The sequence below is a fragment of the Alligator sinensis genome, unplaced genomic scaffold, assembly GCF_000455745.1.
Source record: "Alligator sinensis unplaced genomic scaffold, ASM45574v1 scaffold983_1, whole genome shotgun sequence".
NCBI lineage: Eukaryota > Metazoa > Chordata > Crocodylia > Alligatoridae > Alligator > Alligator sinensis.
This window is the reverse complement of record NW_005842015.1, coordinates 325,482-351,830: the sequence shown is the minus strand read 5'-3', so window position 1 is coordinate 351,830 and position 26,349 is coordinate 325,482. Positions and strand designations below refer to the sequence as shown.

Genomic DNA, 26,349 nt, shown 5'->3' with positions numbered 1-26,349 from the left:
CCTCCTCCTACCACCCCAGACTTGCCTGTTGCAGGCAGTGTATTGGATATCAGATCTGTATCCTTAAATATTGACTATCGGTAGCGGCCTCAAAAACCCATATTGGTGCACCCCTAGTAATTGGTAAATATTTATCTACATCTTCAATTATGTGGGTGTTTTCAAGCTAGTGAGGGTAGGATAGAAGTATGTTTATCCATGCTCCAGTATTAATGTAGCCAGAATTCCAGACTATAACAGACCAAAGGAAATAAAAATGGAAGTATAGCGTCCTCATTCTTGAGCTGAGCTAAAGTGAGAGAGGAGAAGAGCATCTTTCATAGCAAAAAATAGGTGCACTTGCAATAATGTAATGTTTGTTAGGAAGAAAATTGCTAACTATGTAGCTGCCTGGGCAGGGCAGCAGTACTGCTGGGAGTTGGGGGTTATGGCGAATTTTGAGGGACTGTAGCCCGTGGGGCCCCCCTCCCCCATAGGCCCCTCCTAGCAGTGCTGTCTATTCTATTTTCAACCTGTTAAAATGGACAGGTTGAAGATAGAATAGATAAAATAATAGGGGTGCACCAATAAAGATTTTTTGACCAATACCGATGGCCCATTATTAACCATCCACATCGGCAGTCTCCCTTCCCCTCCCCCACTTCCCCCCCTCCCCCCGGGATGAGCCACCTGTGACTCCACCCTGTTCCCAGGGTTTCATTTACTCGCCTGGCTGGGCAGCACCTGCCCGTGCCCCACTTTCTTCCTGACTGTGGGGGCCTCAGTCTGCCTTGTCATGTCCCTTCTTTCTCCTCTCCCCCGACTTACTGGCTGGACACTGCTCTCCAAGCTGCTGAGTTGCATTCCTGACTGTGTGCATGCTGCAGCTGTGCATATGCACATGGCATTTATCAGTGACATTATTGGCTACACCAGCCAAAAAAAACTGATGGCTGATAATATTACTTTTCATTTATCGGTGCCAATCTGATATGCAACTAATATATCAGTGCACTTCTATAAAATAACAATTATATGTTCTTTAACCTGTCATTTGTCATTTCTTTCTGGTTATGGATCCTATCTAATTTGTTACAAATGGAAAATTTTCATAATTGATTTATTTATTATAATATCTTTTCCTAAAACTGATGTTTAAAAAAAAAAAAGTGTAGCAAACTTTCTAGTGTCATATTGCATTCATATACTTACAAGAGTGTACTTATCTGCAGAATATATTAGACTTGAAGATATTAAGTCTTTATTAACTCCTCTTATTGCTTGTAAGTGTGGCTGTAGGAAAGCATTAGTGATTTATTATTTTTTTGCATGTGATATGAAGGTATAATTAAATTGCATGTACATCATGATTTGGAATTGCCCTGAGTCTATTTAAAGAGAGACAAATTAACATGCACAGATTTCCTTTGTTTGGATGAAATAAGAACAAATGATGTAAAGAAAAAGAATTCTTCAGCCTTTCTTTAACTGGCAGAAGTTGTAAAAACTCCCTCTTCACTCTGCCAAGATTGTTTTGAGTCGTGGCTAAAGGAAATTGACACAGTGGTATTGGCTGGGTAGACAAAAAATGAATGGTTTAAAAACAATAAAAAAATGATCTATTTTGATTTTTTTTAATGTTATTTAATGTATTAAACCTATTTAAAATTATGACAAACCTTTGCTAGGGCATATTACTACTGTGTATTCAAATAATTGGATAGAAAATAATTAAGCAGCCAGATAATGAAAATCAGTTGTCCCTTAAGATAATATTGTTCCTGAACAAGTTTCACATTCATTGTATACATTAGTATTTCCTGTTTATTGTTTTAAATTGTGATTAACATCCAGTACTAAAAAACTTCCATTTAAATTAATCCAGCCTGCCTCTGGCACAACCTTCTTACTACAACTAGCCCCTGCTGCTTAAGATTTACTCATCTCTGTTGCCTGTAGTAGCAGGTTACGTTCAGTAGGCAGTCTGAACAACCTTTGCATTTTATTACTGTTGAAATTGCATAACATTTACCTACTTCAGCTTTAAAATATTAATTGACAAATCTGATCTATAAATGCTCAGTTGATCTTAAAAATGAAAATTTCTATTCTGTCAGTTGATTGTTTTTACAGTATTTTGTAGCATTCTGATCATAGCATAAGTATATACACGTAGTGGATTATTAAGATATAATTAACATGTAAAATTCTTGTTTTATTTAGCTTCCTACATGCCAGGCATGCCAAGTGGAATCTCTCCCTATCCACCAGGACACCCTCCTAATCCAAGGTAATTTGTTTTATCACTTTATTATTGACAGAACAGGAAGCATCACTGAATGGAATCCTGTGTCCCATGTATATTGGGAAGTGGGACTGGGATTTTTTTCTTTTTTGAAATAATGCTGGTAGAAAATTATTTCTTTAGAATTGAGGATTCAATCCTAGTCACCAGCTGAGGGAAAGTTTGAGTAGGCTTAAGTCCCTTAGTACTAATTAAAATAAAGATGCAACTGCTTGGCTTTGAGCATGCCTAAAAATAGTGTTCTTAGTTGGTTTAATGCTTATCTTGCTGAATTTAAAAGATTAATTTTTATGGGGATGGTATATTTATGATGTTAGAAGATATGCTTCCCTGTCTCTTCAAGGTACTGTATTTAATCAAATAGAAGACAAGGTTCCCCCCCGCTCCTCTCCCAGTCAACATTGAGGGGAAAAGGCCCCTTGTCTTTCATTTGCATAGAAGAAAAGCTCATTAAATGCATTGTTTATCATTAAATTGGTGCCAGAAGCAGCATGTCCTCACTAATGGAAGCCAACCATGAAGCTGATTAAATGCAGCTAGCAGTGAACAGACCTGTAAACACACATTGCCCATATTAGGCATACATACTGATGAGAACCTACCACAAAAAATAGTGCAGCCCATCTGAATAAGATATAGTGCCTGTTGTGCTCAGTCTCCCTACGTGCCAACTCTTTTTTCAACTCTTGATGAACCATACCTTGAATGTATTTCAACTTCCTCATCACTCCCACAGCTCATCAGCGGCTTTCCCATTTGCAGTGATTCTTGGTGAAGGTTTCTTCACAAGTATTAAATGTCTGGCAAGCATCACCAAATGTCTATGTAGGTGAGAGTCTCTGTCACCTCCTCTCTTGGCCTGTCGCATGTAATTAGTGTCGCCCTGCCCTCCATAAGGCAGAACCAGGCCAGGGGTTTCCATGGCTTATCTGTTTATAAATTTTTAGAAGATCCCAGGACTTGTGACAAGAACATCTGGTACTTACATGGCAGGGGAAATACCATGACCACTAAGGTGGTTTTCCTACTGGCAGGGGAAACCGTGAACGTGGCAGGGGGCAGTACCCTGACCGAAGTAATGCAATTAAAATGGCACTGTGTGGTGGAGGGTTGCAACCTTGTCTGCTTGCGGACAGGACTCCGTATGAGAGCCTCATAGTTAGCCTCCCACTTCAACTTCCTAGTGGGAGGATCTCGGCTACACCAACTTTATGGAAATGGGAGACTCCTTCCTAGCTTGCTCCTATGGCCATATGGCTGAGAAACTTGGAGGCATCCAAAGCCAAGCCTCCGGGCTTGGGCCTGCATGTAGGATGCCCACCAAAGGATTTGGAAGTATCTGAAGCCCCAGGTGGGAGTAGAGGATGCTTGCCAGTATTAGGGCTACATGTGGTTGTTGAGTGATTCATACAGATTTGGAACTGATTTGGGTGATTTGACTTGGGACATGAAAAAATTCCCATTTAAAAAAAAAAAAATATCTGGTTGCAGTCATAAGTGGGGGTGCAAATTAGCACATGGAACCATTTGTGGGGTATCTGGAATATGCGCACATACTGAATAGTGCTAGCCTGTGGGGTAACCGTAGCTTGAAATGTTATTGACTCTGGTGGGGCCTAGCCCAATGAACTATAACAGGGGTTTTCAACTGGGGGTATGTGTACCCCTGGGGGTACTTTGGAAAGCCCCAGAGGCTACGTGGCAATGGCATGGAGAAGCTGCTGGCACTTAGCTTTGCTGCTGGCACCTTTGGTTTTGCATCAGCACTTCTGGGTTGGTTGTGGCACACTGTGCCAGAGGGACCTCCCCCCACAGCCCCCACCATTTGCTGATTGGCCGCTGAGGGACTCCTTGCCTCTCGACTGGCCATCGGGGGTACCCTGACCAAAAAATGTTGAAAACCCCTGAACTATATGATAAATCATGAACCTCTTGGTTTTGGACTAATATCATGCATGTTTCACAGAAGTGCTACTTTAAAGTATGCTCATGTAGTAGATGCGCTAGAAATTGCAACAGTTTGCAAAAGTAAAATGCATCAATTCTGTATGAACTAAGTCTGTGTGTACCTGTAGTAATTTGCCTATATGCAAATTGCTACAGGTATGTGTATTTCAAAGTCAGTGCTTTCAAATTTGCCTTTCACTTCCACATGCTTGGGGAGAACAGGGTCTGACTATAAGGGTAAGGGGGAAGTGGCTGTAGGGGGAAGAAATTGGGGAGAGCAGAGGACAAGGAGGCTTCCTGACTCCCCACCCTCCTCAGTTTTATTTTCCCTTCTGTCACAGGGAAGGGGACAAATTCAAGGGAAACCTCTAACAATTAGATTCTGTATCTGGAAAATTATAACTCCAATACAAGACAAATTTATTAATACATTTATACATTTTTCCAGAGATAGAATCTAATTATTGGGGATTTGTTTTATATTCAGGGTCATCTTATATTGGAGCAAATACAGTATTGCCCAGTCAATTAACTACTCAAGTGAGAGAATATTCTGTTAATATTTTTCTAAATGGACATGAACCAGCACCACTACTCTTCTTCTCACTGACCCACAAGTGGATAGTATACAAGTCTCTATTTCTTATAAGAAATGCCTGCAATAGCTTTAATGTTTCTTAAAAGTTGGAAGAAAATTAGCTTGCAAATTAATTCAGTCCTCTGTAAGTGTGGTGACTAGTCTACTTCCAATTTTAGCTAAATCTGTTTAATATCGGGTCTATCTTAATTTGTATTATGTTGAACAGAATCCTCCGTATGGCACGTTTTCCATATTAGCATGCAAACTTATATTATCTGCCAGTAAATTTGATGCCAGAGAGATTTGTTGTTATTTTTTTAAGGTAGTGATTTTAATGACTTAGATTAATACATTTTAAGAGCACTTTGATGTGTGGTAAAATGTTTTGGAAAAATCATTTCATGATCTAGGTCATTATGGCATTATGAGCTCTCACTCGCTTGGTAATACCAGCTTCTCATTTAGTGACACTTACTGGCAGATTGAGGCCCCCACAGTGAGGGAGGGAATGGGGTAGGGGCAGGCACTGCTCAGCCAGGGCAGTGAATGTGCTCCCGAGGCCAGGAGCAGGTTGGCGCTGCAAGTGGCTCGTCCAGAGAGAATGGGGGGCTGGGAAGGGGGCACGGTGAGCGTGGGCACTGTCCCACTGCTGTGCGCACCCCCAGGGGATGCCCCTCTGGATTTGTGTGCGGGGCGAGGGCAGGCTGCCTGCTGTGGCCTTGGGGCCAGGGGTGCCTGGCCTCTTCTGTCAGGGGAGGGGCTGGGCTGGGGCAGGAGGAGCAGGGTGGGCTCAGCTGTGTGCAGCAGCAGCACTGAGAGGGGTGGCTATGGAGGGGCTACAGGGGATTTTGCGGTGGCTATAGCCCCCCAACTCTCCTTAGCACTGCCCCTGCTCAAGCCACTGTGCTCTGCTGCCTTTCCCTTGAGTGGCTGGGGGCGGGGGTCCCTTGAGTGGCTGGTGCAGGGTTTTTGAGGGAAAGACAGCAGAGCAGAGTGCCCCAAGCAGGGGCGGCACTAAGAGGAACTTGGGGGGAGGAGGGGGGAGTTGTAGCCACCCCAAAACTCCCCATAGTCCTCCTGTAGCCACCCCACCTGGCGCTGCCGCTGCTTGCCTCATGCAAACCTCCCCCATCCCTGCCCACCCTGGCCCAGACCCATATTGGGAAGAGGCTGGCACAGCCCACCCTTGCCCCACACAAATCCAGGGAGGCATATGCAGTGGAAAATGCACACCCCCGTGCCCCCTCCCTACCCCCTGCACCCCTCTTATGAGCCACCCACAGCTCCGTCCCACTCCCAGCCCTGGGGTCACATTCATCACCCTGGCTGGGCCTCCATTACCATTGGGGCCTCGATCTGCCCCCCATACCCTTCTCTCCCACAGACTTACTTGCAGGACACTGCTCCAAGCTGCCTGGCTGCATTCCTGTAAAATGGCTATCAGATCAGTATTGGCCAATTATGGCTAGTTAATAATCAGCTCTTGGTATCGTCCAAGAAAATCTTTATTGGTGCACCCCTAATGATAATGAATAAACTTAGTACAAAGACACGCTGATCAGTTTAGCATTACTTCAGAAAAAGTTATCTTTGCTGCTCTTATAGGTTTTACCCTTCTTGTGATTAGTTTTTATCCTTAGAATGGAATCTAAGTGGTGAAGTGCTCTATCTAGCTGTTGTCTTGATGCTTGAATGAATTTGTTAATAGCTGGATAATTAGTCACTTTCTCCAAAAAAATGTAGTACTAATATGGTGATACTTCGCTTACTACAGTAATAATGATGGTATTGTAAAAATTCAATAGTTAATTGCATTATAGAAGTAAAACCTTTTGAGACTAGCATTCCATACACCAAAAGTGCAATAAAATGTTAGTATGGCCAGTTTATACACAATTAATGTTTTTATCAGTCTGAATTAATAAATGTTAGTATTACATTTTTGACAATTTGAAGTTTGAGGAGTGGGTCTTTAGGATAGTAAGAGAAGTAAATTTAATTGAAGAAAATTTGAAACAAACAAGATGTTTAATCAGCTGATAACTTGTGAAGCATTCATGTAAACTGGTGTAATCTTTATTTTCTGTTAAAGATGTTTTTCACAATTTTTCTTGCATAATTTAATGATTTGTAAAAATAAATAAATAAATAAAATCTCTTCTGAGCTGCAGTTTGAACTAATTTATTACCTTTATTTGGTTAAGTGCTGCGTCTTAATCATATTTTGAAAGTAGCTTTTGTGTTTTGATTAGTGTGGTAATTTTGTAACTAGAAGTTTAATACCAGATGATGTAATGAAAAAAGAACATGCATAGATGCCTTAATCCTAATGCTTGCATAACGTTCTCTTTCAAAGTGGCTACCCAAGCTACCCTTATCCCTCTGGCGTTCCGTTTCCAGCAACAACAAGTGCTCAGCATTACCCTTCTCAGCCACCTGTGACTGCTGTTGGTGAGTAACCTTGAGCATCTCTTTTTCTGAGTGCTGAAGAAGGTTCTTTCTGTAAGTAGTACAAGCAAGAAAGTAACCTTTTCATGAAGATGTGCATTGCACCTGGACCCATAGTAGTTAAAACCAGAACTTATAAGTCAAGATGTTTGTTGGAAAGGGACTTCTTTATTATCACAAGAATAAAATGTTTAACGCACAGTATTCTTACAAAAAATATCCATTGCATTTTGTCTCATCCAACCAACATTGTTAAGTTCTGATTTCCTTCTATCCCTTGTATTTGGTCCATGAATGTTTTGAAGAGCAATATGCATAGCCACCCTACTTTCTTTCCTTCACTTCATGATAAAAAATGTTATCATGTTAGCAAATGTTTTTTAACGTGTGCTCACTGCTCTATGTTGTTAAAAATGTACTGCTGCTTTCTTGTTTGTTAATCTGTTGGATTTGCTTTACTGAACAAGATGCTTGGTTCTCTTGATCGTCTAGGAAATAGAGAGAGAATTATAACTTGATAGCTTGATTAAACTCTCAAGCCATAACTGTGTTAGTAAGTCTGTGCTATGTTTCATGGCCTTGTTTACAGTAGCAGTCACTTTTAATACATTTTACAGTCTGTCTCCTACAAGCAGATAAGATACCATAGTTAAAAAGAGAAATAAGTTTAAAGGGTATACATGCTTTTTGTATTTAGAAATGTAATATATTTTAGTATGTCCCTAGTATGTTAATGATTTACTGGACAAGCACAAGTTACTTCTGGAAACTCGGCTGAAAGGTTGTATAGGAAAATGTTCTATCCATACTGATCTCAGCCAGAGATGTGGGTTTTCTGGAAAATTTTGAATTGGAAAATTTTCCAATGCCCTAAATAGAGCATGATTTGATTTAGTATGTTTATTTAACTTACATTTAGTAAACAAAACTAAAAAAGTACCCCCATGTTAATTTTATGCCCCAATAGCCACAAGTATTTGAACTAAAATATTTGATTAGGAAAAAAATAAAATACAGCACACTTAGTGCGGTTTAAATGTTATATTCAAACAAATTATTTTTATTGGAATACTTGTAGAAATGTAAAGACAATACATAATAGCATGTACTTCCCTTGCATCATTTGTTGAAATTTAAGAAAAAAAAATGAATGCACTGAAAACTGGTGACATGCTAATTTTAGCACACCCAAAGAACTGTGCATGATATGCCGTGGTTGTCCACTCGTCTACTTCAACAGAGTTTAACTCTCTTCTACTGAGGTCATTGCCGCACCTCCATTTTCACTGTCACTATCTATAGACTCACTTGCACTACTTATTAGTTCCATCTCAGAATCAGACTGAGGTACATCTGATTCAGAACTGCTTGAACCACATTCTCTTTCTCTAAAGGATGGTTTTACCAATTAGTCTATGGGCAAGGGCAACTTATCATTACACTGCATCTTCTTCATTAATTGTGCTTCTGACTGCTTCTCCAGAAGCAAGAGTTTTTGAGAAACAGAAACAAGCTTAGCAGTGCATTCGTTAGTCTATTCCTCTCTTTTATCTTGATTGAACTGAAAGGCTTCCAGTTCCGTTCACAAGAAGCTGCTGTTGGTGGAATGCTTGGGATCCTAGGAACAATCCTGGACAACACCCTCTTCTACCATGTGAGAGGAGATATATTCTCTGTTGCCTGCCAAATGATGTCTTTGTTCCAAAGTTTTTCTTTTGTGCAGTATTTGGCAATGTCAGTCATCACAGCTATTTCGTAGCTGCTGGGGACATTCTTAGCTACTTCCATAATTGTACTGAGAGCAGTAGATAATTCCATCTTCTGATCAATGTTGTCCTCTGTGTTGAGGGTCCGAAAAGTTTGCTGCCAGATGAACTGGATGAGAGCAAAACTCAGATCTCTTAGTAAACATTTGTTTTACTACTACTGCTTTTTTGGATAGAGGTGAAGAAGGCAAAAGCTCAATTAGATTTTCATTCAGTTGTCTGAATATGTCTGGAATATTTGAAAGGCTTGGTGCATCTTCTTCGAGTTTCTTGATAGCCACTGAAACTGGTACTAGCAAATGGAATGTTCCTTGAACTCAAACCTAGAACACATCGCTGTTGAGAATCTGCTTCCAAATGTTCACAGGAATAATCTGGGATACTGTGTCATCTGTTGAAGTACACTGCAAACAGCTCTTTGTGTGCAGCAAACTACGTAAACATTTTGTAGCCAAGCCCCATCTAGTTTCTCCTGGCAGTAAAAGTGCACTTTCCTTCTGCTTCTCTTTCTGTAATTTCTTCAAAGTCTGATTAGCAACATGATGATCGTTGAATACCTTCATAATCGCTTTGCAGTTTGCCAATATCATCTTCATTGTATTCACTCTTACTATGTCCTTTGCCAGAAGATTCAACCCATGAGCAAGACAGCCACATACTATTAAACGAAGATACTTTGCCTTTAATATTTGCCATGCAGTTTCATGTTACTCACATTAGCAGTTACAAGGGCTTGTATCCTGGAGGGACCTGCACTTTCAATCTCTTCACTCATTAATTTGGCTATGTATTTACCTGTATGACGAGGAGGTGTTGCTAACATAATGTTTAATAAAGGATTTCCATCCATCTGACATCGGAGTCAATGATTCTGCTTGACCAATCCTTTGAATAACCATTGTTTGAATTCTGTCATACTCTCTATCTAAGAGAGAATGCGATAAGCGATAACTTGACAGTAGCTTATATGATGGGAGAATTAGTTTGTAATCTTTCTTCCAGTATTGATTTTCAGCTATGGAAAGAGGTGTACCACTTGCAAATATTGCTCAAGCTTTTTCTCCTCTGCTTTTTCTTGATCTTCTTTTGACATTTTGTCCACAAAGCTTAATAAAAAGCTTAACTGTCTTGAACAGCCACTCTTGGTGGATCACATATCTGGTGACAGTGATCTTGAAAGCTTGGATCCTGCTGCTTCTTTCCACGTGGATCCTACTGTTTCTTTTCTCAGACCAGGCAGTTCAACATTTTTAATTTCCATTTTTTTTTTACAAATCTGCTATTTCACTTGAGCTACCAGGTTCTTGCAATAAAAGGGGGAAAATATTTTAATTTTAGCCTATTCTAGTCTGGCCTCATCCATCAGAAGAAGGAGAAGCGGCAAGGTGCTTGCTTCCCCCCCTCCCTACCAGAAAGAACACTGCTGCTTAATTTGCTGCTCAGTTGCCCTGGGATTGCAGAGCCAAAGGGAAGCATAGTCTGGCCTCTGCCATCCACCAGAGGACTAAACTCACTCTGCCGGGTTGAGATAGTTAACTATTTATCTATTATGTAATTAAAAAAAAAATTGTTAAGCCTAAGCCATTTTGATGCTTAGTGCCAGCAGAAAAGCAGGATACAAATATTTTAAATAAATAAATAATAGTCCAGAGTTGCATTAACAAGTTTTAAAGTTATAATGTTTTAAAACAATATAGGTGCTATTTCTGTACTGTGTTGTTTAACATATTAATTTGTTTACTTACATAGGATTCCTGAAGTAGACTTTTCTCAGATAATGTTGTTCCACTACTTGGTTGTAGTAGCTTTCTGTATATGGCTTGTGCTCTTTCAGGACAGTTTCGACATGTTATTAAATGTTTCTTCATTCTTGTTGCATTGTTAGCATACTCCTGCCCACAATATTTACATCTACCAACTTTCTTCCTTCCTTCAGTGGCTTGAACTTCACTATAATGATGCCACACACTAGGGTTTTTTTTCTGATCAGGCATTATTCTGACTATTTCAAAGCAAAAACACTAAAATACTAACAGATCTTATGCAAACACTTCCAACTTCCCCAACTCAAGAAAAGAAATGAGACACTGCTCTGTTTTTTTGCTGAACTGAAAGTGAAACAGAAATTAATCACAGTTTTAGTTTTGGTTTTGCTTTCACTTGCAGTCTGAGATGAAATAAGAATTTTAGCTTTGGTTTGATTTGGCCTGCACAGCCAATTAGGTGAATTCATAACTTGATCTTTGGTTTGGATTTTTATGAGAATGTATTTGCCCTCCTGTTTACAAATCAGTAAAACATTTATGGACTCTCTCTCACACTTCTTAGGGATAATCACCTGAAAAACATTAATTACAACTTTGAAACTGCCAAGCTTCCCTAATATTGTACTGACATCCATTCATTGTTTCTAATGAATTTTATGAAACAATGAATTTTTAGAAATGGAAAATTTCCCATGGAAAAATAAAGCACTGGAAAACTTTCCATCCCACATCTCTGATGCCAGCTCAACTCAGTTTAAGCAGTTGACTTTGCTCTTTTGTGAGAAGGTATACATTTGTTTTGCACTGCAACAACTTTTGTGCTTTCACTTTATTTGGGAACTGTGCGAATTAGGGTGAATGGTGAGACTGTGGGAATCACCAGTGCCATTCTGGAGGGCATGTTTCATGTCAGTAGAGGGCTCAATGGACATCTTTTTTCCAAGACACCATATGCCAGTCTTCATCGTTGCTGGAGCACTGCTGGCTTCCAAAGTGGCTCTGGCATTTACAACTCTAAATGCGAGATTGCATTGTCAGTAACAAGAGTGTTCGATTTGATTACCAGGAGAATCAGAAGCTAAGGGATGATGATGATGATACTGAAGGTAATACAGTCCACCAACCAAATAAATGAAGATGGGGGAGGGCTAAAGATGGGATACATAAAATTTTCATGAGATTAAAGCACAGTCTTTTCAGTCTTTTCCTTTTGTACTGAAGCTTCTGAGCAGCATCTCTCACGAAAACTAGGGGGCTGGCTTTACTGCTTTGTAAGATGATCTTTTCAGCTCTTCTTTGCAAAGCTGAGTCACTGCTAGGACCTAACATTAGTGTTGGAGACTAGCAACACAGGTCAAGCTATGCAAAAAAAAGATACTTATCTGGAAAAGCAAACTACATGCTTGTTGTTGTGTTTTCTGTTTGGTTTAAAAGAGTATTCCTGAAATAATATTTATTTTTCTGGTTTGAGGTGGAGAATATTGTGGGGGGTTGGTGAGTCTGTCAGGTTATCAGGGTCTGTCAAGATCTTGTGCATCTCAGGACCTTCAGCCCTGTACTTGATGGAGAATGTATATTTGTCGTTGTGAGATCAGTTCAAAAGGTCATGAACTTGGTTGCCTTCCATAAACTTAATATGCAGTGCAAGCACCATGTACCTGAAAAGGCCTCTGAAGAAGCATATTTTTTCTTGTGATACATGTAGATGGCACACATTTATCTAAACAGATATTGGAATAAATTTTTCTCCCAGATTGCTGCATGTGTAGTTGCGAGTGGACCATATTTAGGAACATTTAGGCCACCAATTATTTATAAAGGTTGAGACCAGACTAAAGCATTAACATTTCTTTGTGTTCTTTTAATAGCAGATACTAGAAGAAAGCAGAAGCAGGTATGGATTTGTGGTCATTCATATGTTTTATGGGCAGAAAAACGGGCACTCTCAAGAAGCTTTGGTCCGCAGCTGGGTATTCGAGTGGAGGATGCCAAATTGCACTGGATAGGAAAGAGGGGAATGATGTGGGATCAGTTAATACCCATGCTGTTGCATGCCCGACGACATCTGCCAGATCCTGAGATACTGGTGATACACCTAGGAGGAAATGACCTGGGAACAACAAAACTTATGAATCTTATAATCAGAATAAAGAAGGATTTAGGATTTATCAGGCACGTGTTCAAGAATGTCATTTTGGTCTGGTCAACCATTGTGCCTCGAAAAGCCTGGTGGAACCAAGATGAGGCCTGTAAACTCGTGGATGAGAACCGGAAAAAAGTCAATAGTCAAATTAGCAACTTTATGAAGTCAATTGGAGGATTTGTGATCAGACACGATTCCCTTGTGCCAGAGTCTCCAGGTTTATTCCATCTAAATGGTGTCCTCTTATCTGAAAGTGGTACTGATGTCTTCAACCTGGATTTACTGAGTGTTCTGGAGAACTTGATTTGACTGTGATTTAACTTTGGAGGTAGAATGACATTACTGTTTGACAAGTAGGAAGCTTGCCAGGGGCAAGGGATATTCAGGATATAAAGGAATATTTTGGCAGGGATTGGAGGTACTATCTTCCTTATGAGGCAGCAGTGTTGGTTGGTGAATACATTTTGAAGAGCTATTATATTTTTTATGGCTCATCTAGTGGAACTTTTTCTTCCCAGCCTTACAGTGAGATGTCATTCCCAGACAGTAAGCCTTGTTGTCCTGCAGCCTTGCTTGATTGACATATGCAGTTTGTTGAAAGAGACACTGGCAAATAGTTTTAATGCCTTATTTTTCATATCCTATATTTTTGTGTGAAACCACACTGTAGTAAGTGGCTTTGCGATCTGACAAAATAAGAATAACTTTAAGTATTTAATTACTAGAGAGAACACTAATACTGAGCACAAAGATAGAAATAGAATTAGTATTTGCTATTGTAGCAGGCATCTTAAGTAATATATAAAACTGAAAGGGAATCAGGGTTGGTGTGGGAGAGAGGATGCTGTGAGTTGAGATTTTTAGCTTCTGTTCCGAGCTTTGCTATTGATTTATTATGGAAATAAGTCACTTATGTGAATAGATAGAAGCAAAGAGAAGTTAGCTCTATTAAATGAGATACAACTTCTTGGGTGGGTGTGATGAGGTTTATTTATAAAGCACTTAAACTGTTCATGTAAAAGTTACTGTACAGTTCAATATTTTTATTGTGAAGGTATAAACTTTTAAAGAGAGTCACCTTTTTAAATAACCAGATATTTTTAAAATTTTAACGGTATTTTTGTATTTTTACAGATGCTCAGAAAGAGATTCTTTCCTTAGGAGTGTTGTCCTTTTTCCTCTTTGTTTTTTTACAGAGCATAGCATTAACAATTTTGTGGTTAACCCTGTACCATTGATATTTGCAAAATAGTTCTGGAAGTAATGTGTGATGCTATAGAACAGTATGAGACATTCAGGACTTTTATTTGGTTTCTTCGAAATTGGAACTTTAAAAACTTTTTTTCTATACTTTTGTCCTTTTAAAAAATAAAAGATATAACTTCCCACCTGATTTCACTTGAAACTTAGGTTTTTACCTACCTTGACACTTCTATAAACTGCTTGACAGTGTCTCTCAAATGTAGCAATCGCACAGCAAAATAAAACTGCAAAATTTTTCTTCTGACAGTTGCTGGAGTATATTTATTCTCCTGTTTCCAGGGGAAAAGCTTCAGCCCTGGTTCATACTTACTACATTTCAAACATATATTTCTACGTATTGCCACTTAGCAAGCACTACAACTTAATCTTATCTCAGTGTAACTGCTGTACCGTAATAATCAAAGTACACTGGAATGTCATTTTAGTGTGCACACTTTTCTGTATATTATGTTTTTGAAAACCTGGATTTTATCAAGCAAATTTTAAATAGTATTTCAAGAATCTTTCTGGCATCCCTCCTGGCTCAGTTTTCATCTAGGCAAGTATAAGACAACACTCATTAACCTGTATGGGTAGTAGTTTTGGTCAGTAGACCTCAGGTGTCCATCACTTTTAGTTCTAAAATAAGGACAAATATCAGCATTCTGCTTTATGCAGAATGTACCTTTGGGAAGGCCCTTTCTGCAGGGTTTGAGAGAGGAAGTGTTTTAATCTGAATTCCTCTTTCTTACCTCTGTTTTAATTGTTTCCATCCATGAAGGTGTAGTTATGCTGAGGATTGCCTGCAAAAGGACGCATGGAAATTTCAGCAAAAAAGCTATAGCAAAATATTGTTGATTTTTCCATTGTGGCTTTGAACTACAAAGATTCATAGCCTGTTGAACTTTTAAAAGAGGCCAGGGGAGCTGCAATTTAATCGAAAACACCAAAATCTGGATACTGGACTTCAAGGCAACAGCAGTAGAATAGGGTATATGGATCTCCATATAGCATATATCTTAGTTAGTTTTATTGCAGCTGGAGAAGACTGTTTAATCGCTCTTTGTAAATACTTTTGAAGGATTCTCACCTGTACAAGGCAATGAGAACCTAAAGAGGAATTGAGCTTCATTTGTTTCATACAGTAAAACATTGTGCCCAATACTTACATCTTGAGGATTTAGCACTATTAGGATTTAAAGGAAGCGTTTGGTACTCCACACTCAAGACTAGAAGGAAATGCCTACACTCTGGCAAGCCCCGCAGTTGTTCTTATACCTTTTGATGTTGGACTGTGTTAACAATTAATGTTTGTATAATACAGTGATTTTGTTTTACAAATAAAGCTGTTGCCTTCACCTTCTAGTCATCCTGTGGTATTTTAATAAACAGATGGCATGAAGGGATGTACATTTACAGATTCTTTTTTGAGGTAAGGTGTTCTTTTGTCTGACAGCTAATGCCTGTCTGAAATGTTATGTACTGAAACTTACTGAAAATACTTCATGACTATGTCCAAGTATAGATTGCAGTTTTTGAAAAATCTTCTAATTCCTTAATGTTTAAATAGGTTACAGCCATGCATAAAATTACAGCAAATTTCAGTATGGAACGTCCAGCCTGATCACTTTGTACTTATAAAGGAATATCACTTTGTTGCTATAGCCTTTGTGAAAGCATCCAGTCAGTATTCAGTAGTCACTGCAGTTGACCATCAGAAGTTTTGGGGGGTTTTTTGTATTGCAAGCTTTGGTCCATATATGTAGTGCTTATAGCAAGTAGAAATAATTTTAAGTTTTGTTGCTTACTATAAAAAGGTAGTATTTGAGAAAGTTGTCAAGATTTCTTTTCTGGTCTTTTTCCGTTCTCTCCCTGTCCCTTTGTTGGTGTTCTGGGACTTAAAGAGATTGGTTGACTTTCAGTTTGGGTTGCTAAAGTTTTGTTGCAAAACCTTATTTGCACTGTGCATATAAACTTCTACAGGATCTGTTTTGATTTTTAAACCTTGCTTGGGTTTTCTGCTCTAGGTGTGCAAATAAATAGGATTTTTCTAACCAGGATAAACGATCTTCAGAAGATGGTGCAAAATTAATGATTGCTCAGTTTATTCTTTGGTTTCTCTTGTGATTGGATTTAGATTAAAACAGGTAGGTGCTGTTCACACAGCAGTCTTAAAATGTTACTGTTCTCTGCCATATTTTTAAATGCCTACTTTAGAAGCTGCTCCTCTGAAGAGAGGATGTTCCCAGCAGACTCTAGCTGACATATTTGAAAATGGATTGGCAATTGTGCATTCAGTTGAGTGACCTCAGCCTTTGTTTATTTGGGAGATGTTTTTATCCAAATTTGATCACATCATCTCTTTATAACTTCCACCTTTTCAGCTAGATTGTCACTTAGCCACCAACTTGACAGTAGGGTTTAGCACATTGCCGTGCTCTCCTGAGAACTGGTCAGGAAGGTGCTTTGTCTCAAGGATGCATGGTTTGGCCTTTGTTCAACTTGTATACACTTTCCTCTCTGCACTGGTGCAAAATCCCAAAGATGATGTGTTCTGTGTTTTGTCACCTACCTTGTGACTTACCTGACTTGCTCCTTTTGCTGGTGCTGGGATGTAAAGCAGGGTTCAGTGACTTTTATATATTCTGGAGTGATAAGTATTCTCAGTGGTGGGGAGATAGGGAAGAAATAATCCTTCTGTTTTTCCAAGCACCATCCAAAATTCCCTTGATGTTAGTATAGAACTGGTCATGAAATAAAGCTTTTTGAGCTTCTCCATCATCTTCAGAGGCAAGAGTCATGTTAGCAAATAAAAATCTAGGATTCCGGACTAGCCCAGGGATTGACACGACATCTCGTTCGATGAGTGACAAAAAGGCTTTATTTACTACAAGTATTTAAAATAAAGTCAAGTGAGCCCAAACCAAATTTTAAGTCCAGTAATTAGCTATAAGGCAATGATTTCTCACCAAACAGGTGACAGAGGCAGTCTGTTTTTCTTCAACTTCTCGAGTAAGTTGGGTGCATCAGCAACTGGAGTCAGAGAGATTTCTCACTCCTGAAGCGTGCACGCTGTTTGCTGTTTTTACTGCCTTTTTATACCCTTAGTTTGGCATCTTCAAAGCATTCTTTTAGTTGTGTAAATCGAGAGTTCCAAACAGTAATTGACAGGAAAAACCTGCTCATCACTGGTTATCAGCAATTTCTAATTTGAATGAGTTACCTTCTTCAGTAACAAGAGGTTATCCAGTTTGGAACATATCAAGAAACTGATTAACAGCCACGAAAAACATACTAAATCAGGAGGAGACATCTATCACATATGGAAAATGTCTTTTCCTGCACATAAATACAAGTTAGTCTCAAATGAAATATTTACCATACTAATTAATCAAGGATAGACATTTCATATGGTTACACATCAGACAACTAAGAGTCTGCCTGAAATCATCCTGAATATAGCAAGATAAGCTGGAAGAGATGCTTCATTATTCCTTCTTAGATGGCCTACCCATGAACTCGCATCCTCTTGCATTATGCAGTTAGTATTATTATTTTGTATTTTAACTTTTGTGAGTAAATCCAAGCTTAGCATGAGTTTGAGTCATCAGTCATGGGACCTTTCATCTTTGTCTTACTGATGTCTTTTAATCTATCCTTTTGGGGTTCTTAGAGTTTAATGTACCAGTATTTTGCTGTCTGCTTTTCTAACAGGGTTCAAAAGCTTGAGTTAAATTACACTTCCAGGTTCAGACTCATTTTTTTTCTTCTCTTCCATGGGATAAGAGGTGCTGCTATCAGTCATACTCAGTTTGGAATGATTTTAAATCAAGTTGATTTAAATAACTGGTTTAAAACAGCAAGCCAGAAGCTTGATTTAAATACACTTATCCATTGCATTTGTTTGTTGTACAAAGAAAGGTGTATTTTTATTGGTTTATCTAACAAATAAAATGTATTGATTTACAACTAAATACAGTTTTTACAATAGATTTAGTACATATGTCCTGGGTACACAAACTATATGTATATGGCTTAACATTTTTGGATTGTTAGACATACTGTATTTTAGTATGCTATAAAATGGTGAAATGCATTTCTTATTCACTAGATAATTAACTTCTCTCTCACATTTGTATCAAGCTATTTTAAGATGGCAGCTTAAATTTAATTCAGCCCACAAAACCAGCACTTCATATTTATTCAACTTAACTTTAATGGTTTGGATACAGAATTTATTTTATCAAAATGTGCACATTTACAACTAATTAAGTAAATGTTGGTATCAATGTTATAGTATGTAAAAGTATGAACTGTAGTTAGTGAATTAAATGAATTATTTCACGTCACCCTGGGGAAAATTTTCTAAAATGCCTAGGTGAAAATCAGTTGAGATCAATTCCTACCTGCTTAATTCTCTTTTAAAATGAGATGGTCTTTTTTTTGGCCTAGGCTGTTTTGAAAAATTTTACCCCCTTTCTTTCGAGTTTTTAGCACTCATTTATCTCATCCTCCTCTTCCTTTTTATTTATTGACTCCCAATCAAATTCTCAGCTTTTAATGAACCCCTCCAAATGAAGAATATATTCTTTCTGCACCTGCAAAAGATGCTACTGCTTGCAGTAAGTAAAAGCTGATTTAGTATTTCAACAAACTCTAGTTCAGGGTGCTTTGCTAGTGACTTCCACCATGGTGTGCTTTCTTTAAACCATCGTCATCAAATGTACTGCTTGAATGGTTCACCTCTAGCCCTGAAATTTATTATGGTTGGCACGACTCATGGGGGATTAGTAGATGCAAGTCTCATTGGAGCATTTTCCTCTTTGGCAGTTAGGCATTCTTAACCCTTTGTGTTAAAAATATTGGCAAGACAATTAAGTGAAATAATTACTTGATCCATTCATTTCTTTACTGCCTGCATCTTAACTGTGCTGTTTAGTATTTCTTGCTTTAATGTTTCTTGAAGTTCTTTCCAAATTTCAACAGCAGTATAGCCACAGTATAGCAGCAATTGTTTTTTGGTTTGGCCAAGGCTGTGGAAGTAGATTTTAGTGTATGCAGCATATCTTCTACATTTCTCTTTAGTCCAGTGCCAACTACACTAGCAGTGATACTCCCATCAGTTTAGTCGTGATATTCTTCACGGATGGTCATCAGAATAGGCCAGTTCTTAATAAATAGCCCAGAGTGCAGTCAGCCACTGAATTCCATTGTACATCTTGGGAGAGAATTGGTTTGGATTCCCCAGTTTTCTTCAGTGAAGCCAAGGTGAACTGGTTGTTATGGAAGTATTTTGCAGTTTCAACAATATTTTAATTTATTCCTAGAGTACTGACATCTTTGACTAAAAGACGCATCAAATAAGCACTGCACCCATACATTATAAGTTTCAGGCTTGCTTTGTTATCTTCTTCTAAATTTCTTCTCATCTCTGCTACATTTGCAGCATTATTTGTGATGAGTCTCTGCACACAACACTTGAATTTTTGCTCACAGTTTTGACTGCTACTTCTTTGAAATACTCTGCAGTGTGGGCAGTTCCTGATGTCACAGTTGTTTCTGTGAGAGAAACAATTCACAGAATTGTTATATAAGCACATATTATTGGATCATTGTGTACATTGCTCCATCCATCAAGACTCAGGTTAGCACTTTTCCATTCAATGTTTTTTGCACACTATTCAGTTTCCTCCTTATATGCTGTATTCAGAAGCCTTCCAGCAATATCTCTTCTGCTGTGTGGAGTGTAACCTGGTCCTAATGATTGCACTGTGTCAGTGAAATGATTGTTCTGAACAAGACAAAAAGGAGAACTTGTTGCATAAATGAACTGAACTAGTCTTTAACTCTGTGTTGTTTCCTGACCTTTTGCTGGTCCTGATTATGGATTCATCCATAGCTTTACTTGCTAATGAACAAAGTCTCTTTTTAGATGCAGGTAATTCACTGCCTGAGGTATGTTTAGTTGCAGTACTGCTGGTGGTATCAGTAGATGATTCTGAAATTGCAAATATTGCAGATGATAGACATTCATAATTTCTTGTCTAAGCTGGACCCTGAAACAAAGTGGTTAAAAAAATCACTCACACAGAGTAATACTCATTACTTAATAATGAGATTCTAAATAAAAGTTCCTTCCTAGAGAAGAAGTTTTTTTTAACCTGTGTTTAAATGATATAATTTTTTCTAAATCCAGTTCAATAAATCATAAAAATTATCTTCTATTTATACCTTTTTCTTTATCAATATAAAACAGCTTGAAAAAATATTTTTTTATTTTAAACTTCATAAATTCCTATTAAAACTTGATTCTGCATAGGATATCTTCACCTAGGGCCTGTATATTTGTTTACATTGAGGAAATTACCCCATTTCAAAAGTACAGGGGTAATATTAAAAACATATAATTGACAAATACTCCCAAGAACTAGAACATTCATTAGATTTTTAACACAAACATTGTGAAATTAATAAGTAATCCACCCAGAATAATTAACATTACTGCCATAAATTTATCATTATTGCTACCATTGCAATATATGGTAGGCAATCCATAAGAATGGTTCAAAAATAGGAAATTTTCTAACCAATTCATCCAGATGGCTCAGACATGTCCACATCACCACTTTCAAGTTCATTGCCTTCTGAGAAGCATTCTTTATAATGTTTCTTCATTCTAGCTACCAGACCTTGCATCTCTTTGTTGCCCTCTCTATTTGGGAGGTTTTCTTCTTTTCCCCAGTGGCACAGGAATTTATTGGAAACATTCCCAAATAAGGTCTTTTTCATGACCTGCAGCCATGGCAGTTTTTGCTAACTGTTTCCAGGTATTGAAAACAAGGCTAATCTACACTCCACAGAATATTATCTTGAGCCCAGTGTTGGTCCTTTGTGTCTGACACTGTTCTTTACTCTGCTCCATCTCCCTCCTCCACACAAGGAAGTAACAACCACACCTGGCCACTGGAAAAATAAACAAAAAACCTTGTACAATTTTAACCCCCTGACCTTATGTGCTTCAGTATTTTAGTTTAGAGACATGTATAGAGAGCACTTGAGAAGTTAATGTTTACATCTTTGTACATATGCAAAGGGACTGAGAGAGGCCATTTAACTGAAGTACCCAGAACCATTCAGAAACAGGGGGTTGGTAGTTTCTGAGCAGATAGTTGTTTTTCCATGAGTTGGATAATAAGCCTCTGTTACAGAATCATAAATATTCATAATTTGAGAGTTGGGTTAATCGGAGCGCAGGTAGAAAGAATAAAACAGGAGTTTGATACCATCCATGTTGGCTCACTGGATAGCCCTGATCAAGGAGTACACACAACTGTGTCTGCTGGAGTCAGAGGCCAGGTTCCAACACCAGTGATAACTTTGCAGATCCTTTGCATCTGATAGATGACCCTGCATCCCTTGCAGGGTCAAGCCCATAATGCAGCAACAGCATGGGGCGGTTGGTGGTGCTGGCCATACCATGTGCGAACTCCCCCCCCCCCAGCATCCAGGTGGCACCTGTGCAGTCCGCAGAGGGGCACTGCTGCCATCACCCCCACCCCTGGCCCTGCTCCTAGGAGGCAGTGGCGTGGGGTAGTGGGTGGCAGTGCTCTGTCCCTGTCCACCTGCACATACCCCCTAGCGCCTTCCCAAGTACCCACAAGGGTACTTGTACCTCTGGTTGACAACCTCTGGCCTATGTAATATTAAATTCAAATTTTATTTTAAGCTGGTTCATTTCCACTTAGGAGCACTTTTACAATCTTTGCATTCTTCTGTGCCTGAGGAAGGGTGATTGTGCCCGAACGCTTGCAAATAAAGAATTTTTTTAAAGATATCTAGTTGGTCTAATAAACGATATCACCTCTGCCACAAGTTCTGATTCCAAAACTTCATTTTAACACTTTGTTATTCATAATCAAACGTATAAAGAGAGGTAGTCACTCGAACAAGGAATCAATCCCAAGCCCTTAAAGGGTGAGTTTATTTTTTACATAAAGAGTTGTTTCTTGCTGCTACAGTGTTGTGGCTTTTACAGGTAACAGACTATTAAAATGCACTGTCAGCTATGCATAGCTTAGTGTGTCAGCTACAGTATTGTGTCTGCTTTATGCTGACCTTTGAATTGACTTTGTGTTTAGTAAGTTTAATTTCAGTTTCTTCAAAGTAGCCATGTTCAGTCTTGTCTCATTCATTTCCTTTCTGATTCAGTCTGTAGTTGTTATAAGGTCACTTCTGAAACCAGACCCTGCCTGGTAAAGGTTAAGTGTCTGAGTGCTCCCTGGGATTAATGGCTGTGTTCCATAAAATCTTCCTAAAGCTGGGCTAATTATGGAAGTGATAGAAAATACTAAGAGTTCATGCTCTTTAAAAAACTTTAAACTTTCATTTGAGCTCTGATGAAATGCTGCCTTTCATATGCAAGAAATGAGTAGGAATCTACAATTTCCCATTTTCCTTTATTTTTAAGTTTTGAATTTGAGATAGTTTCTTAATTTTAAATTTACAGTTAAGATTTCCTGATTTTTTTTTTTTCATTTCTTTCTTTTTTTTTGGTTTACTATCATAATGAGTTTGGGCAGAAGTTTCCAAAGTATTGAAGGAGAGGATTTGGATAACAAGTGAACCAAATCATTGATTTTGCTTTTTACTTTATAGAATGTATATCTATAGAGAGAGGTAGACAGCTGTATAAGTCTGAAGTCAGGCACAAGGCAGAGCAGGATAGCACCATAGGGCACCTATACACATGGTCCAGGGTGGGGTGTGTTTTAATTAGAGCGGCTCTTGTAAGCTGCTGTAATTAAAAAACCCGCAGCATCTTGTTTATTCAGTGTCCTGTGTTTCAACATAGTGGCGAGGATGCTTTAACTAAAGGTCATTTGACAAGCTTTAGTTAAAGGTCCCCTAGCATTTTGAAATGCAGGTACACTGAATATACATGATGCTGCAGCTCGCTGGCGCATCTGACTAGATTGAAGCAGTCTCTAAAGTACTAGACTGCCCTGCCTTATGCCTGACTTCATACTACTGCTTCTCTCTCTTCCTAGATGCATGATGTTCCTATACAGAGTGCTGATTGCTTCTCCATAATTGCTTCACCCATGAGAAATTTCTGTAGTCTTATGTGCCATTTTGCATATTTTATTGGTGCATTTAATAGGTGCAAAAGTAGCAAAGTATTACCTTATTGACTGGTAATAAACTAAGGTGGCATGAGCTCGAAATAAAAAGTGAATTAAGTGCATCAGTTATTCATTTAAATCATAATGAGCTAATACATCCTTTTTTTAACAGCCTGTTAGTTGATCCACACTAGGGGAATGTGTAGCGTGTTAGCGTACGAAACGGACAAGAGGGTTGTAAAATGTTTTCGTGTGTGATCATTCAGTGATGTTGACTAGCTCTGCATTAGTGGCAGTAGCCCCAGAACATCTGTATTGTGCTGAATAGTCAAAGAATATTTAACATACGGCATTACATCATGGTCAAATGCAGCAATATCCAGCAATGTTATAATTTCTTTACGCTGAAAAAGTTGTTAATGATCAGCATTCCTGAAGATCAAAGTTTTTAAGGTATGATACTAGTATTTATTTTTTTTAACACTGCTTTCTGAACCTGTGTGCTATAGAACAGGCATGTCAGAGTACTGCCTTTGTTCTGTCAGGTCCTCATGGTGCAGATTATGTGAGTCTCTGTAGACGAGTTCTAAAAACTAAATATTTTGCTTCTGGTAAAAATTCCTAATCTGTTTTGATGTAACCTTAAAATTCCAGTTTGGTGTGTGATCTGTGGACCTAGATGTGAATGTGTACAGTTAGCTTATTTAGGAGAATTCAGTAGGTAGCTAATGCTAAAATTGCAGGTGTTTTTCACAAATGGTTATTCTGGTATCAGTTAAGCAACTTCAGGTTTTCAAAAAGCTGGATTAGAGGCTACTTTCTGTGCTAGGGAGCAGAAAATATTGTATAATCTGAGAGTAACAGAAGTCATCGGTTTAAATAGCCTTGCTTAGGTATCAGTATAGTAGCAGAGGCCTAGTGCAGAGCTTCCAAGGCAAATGAGCAGTAACAATCAGCTGCTAAAAGTTGTTGAACACTTGTGCTGTGTTTCTAACCAAATATTTCAGAAGTAAAAATGAATTAAGTAAAATTTTATTTTCCAGTAATTTGGTGAAAGAGGGTCTGAAAAGAATATGTTTTTAGAATAGTAATGTCTAGAAAGCTAGGAAAATCAAAATAGGTCTGTTTATGGAAACTGCACGTGAACAAAAATATTTAGTTAATACATGCACAGAGATCTAAATTATTTAAAACTGGCACCCATAATTAGGCCAGATGACAGATATATATTACAGTGATAGATATCTTCCAGTTGTTGTTGGTTTAAACCTTAATAGCTTCCTTTATTTGTAGAACAGTTAATTGTCGAGCCATATTGCTTTCTGATGCAGTAGCTCCATCTTGACTTCTTCCAAAAGTTTATAGTCTGCCATCTACACATGCCTGCAGTTAGTGCACAGTAGATTAATTTATTCCGGTGTAAAATAGTCCTGTCAGACACCGGCCCTATCCTGCGCCTCAGTAAATTACTGCACCTAAATGCATGTGTAGACAGAGACATCAGGATTAGTTTACTCCAGCTCAGCTTCATTTGGAGTATATTTGGTCACATTAATTGCACGTGTAGATGCACCCTTCGTGTATGAGTAAAGCAGAGGCAGCTAATATAGGCTGCTTAACAGTGCACTGGTGGAGGAGAGAGGAAACGCTGTGGAATTATCTGTCACTTAGGCTTATCGTGGTCTTCCTTGTTTAGCTGGATTGTCAGTGCCTTTAACTTCATCCTCTGAATAAATTAGGTTTGATCTTGTCCGAGATTAGGTTTGATTTTATATCATATTGATTAGTTTTGGTATGTTGGGTTTGCAGCAGAATTGTATTTGCTTCAAGTATCACTTCATAACCTAAAAGCATTCTGATTTTTGGGATTACTTTCTGATTTTAAACTTTCTTCAGTGCTGTTACAGGTTATATTACAGACGAGTGTTAAAACTGTTGTTCCTAAAAACCCAATACTGTTAAAGTCAATTTTCTTGAAAGTGAATGAGTTTAAATCTATAATGTATTCGGCAACCATTTCATCCTATTGCATAACCAAAATGGGTACCAGTCCTGACAACTTTATGAAGTCTGAGATGCTGACAGGTGACACCAAAGTGTCCAGTACTCTGATTTTAAGAGGTTTCAGGATGAGCTATTAATTAAGGATTTGATTACTAAAAAGATTTGCTCATGAACTAGATTCATTAATGTTATGGTATATTTTTGGGCATGACGTGATGAGATCTGCATGAAGCACAGTGGCTTACGTGAGAATGTGGTGTACATTTTGGGGTAAGACATGAGACTTCAGTGAAAGAGAAAGTTAGAAACTGTCATGCGTTGAGGTCTCTCAGGTTGTTTGGATCATTTTGATTTGTTTAAAGTGTTCCTTCAGAGGATGCATCTAGCCTCTGTAACATCATGGAGATGACAAGAGGGCCAAACTAGAACAGGCTCAAAATGACTGTGTCCCAGTAGCCTGTGGGTGCATTGAAATTTGGTAGCTGGGAATTTCTCGAGTCCGATCAGGCCACATACACTCTGCCTTTTTCCAAGCCTCTGTTGCCAAAAGTATGGCATAGGCCTGTCTCCTGTAGCTTCTCTAGACTGTTCATTTTTGAATGCTTGAAGTTTCCTTCACCCTTTGATTATAGCTGAGTTGTGCTGTCCTGGTCACCTCTTAATCAGAGCACCCCAAATTGATCAACTTTGTCTGTCACAGCTCAGCTGTCCTTGTTACCTGCAGTCATGCCTCCTTTCTGCATTTGTTTTGATCCTCAGAATGAATCGAATTGTACTACAACAATTGCAGAAACATAATTAAAAATAAATACTATTTATCTAAAAAAAAGAAAGGGGGGGAAAAAAGACCAAAACTTAAATTAGCTCATACTCATCCACTTTGCCCTGAGGCAAACAAACAAAATAACAGGCATTGGCTTTATTCTGTGCTTCTGCTGTCTAAAGTTCTCAGGCCTTGTACAAATCAGATGAAGTTTCACAAAAACTAGGGCTTTTGCTAACTTGGCTGTGCTGGGTTAAGGTTATATTTTCTCCCTCCTCGCTGCT

General features: G+C 38.5%; 1 protein-coding gene across 6 annotated transcripts in view; it reads left to right on the top strand.

Moving 5' to 3' along the window:
* LOC102383613 (ubiquitin-conjugating enzyme E2 variant 3) overlaps window positions 1-26,349 on the top strand; it is a 100,824-nt gene that overhangs the window by 60,814 nt on the left and 13,661 nt on the right. For 5 of the 6 annotated variants that reach the window (XM_025202140.1, XM_025202143.1, XM_025202141.1 and 2 more), the window contains 3 exons: window positions 2,203-2,269; window positions 7,168-7,262; window positions 12,660-15,534. In XM_025202140.1, coding sequence (XP_025057925.1) covers window positions 2,203-2,269; window positions 7,168-7,262; window positions 12,660-13,243 — 746 coding nt within the window. In that variant the 3' untranslated portion in view covers window positions 13,244-15,534. Of the gene's footprint in view, window positions 1-2,202; window positions 2,270-7,167; window positions 7,263-12,659; window positions 15,535-26,349 lie in introns of those variants that run through there. The other variant, XM_025202142.1, reaches the window with a different exon arrangement.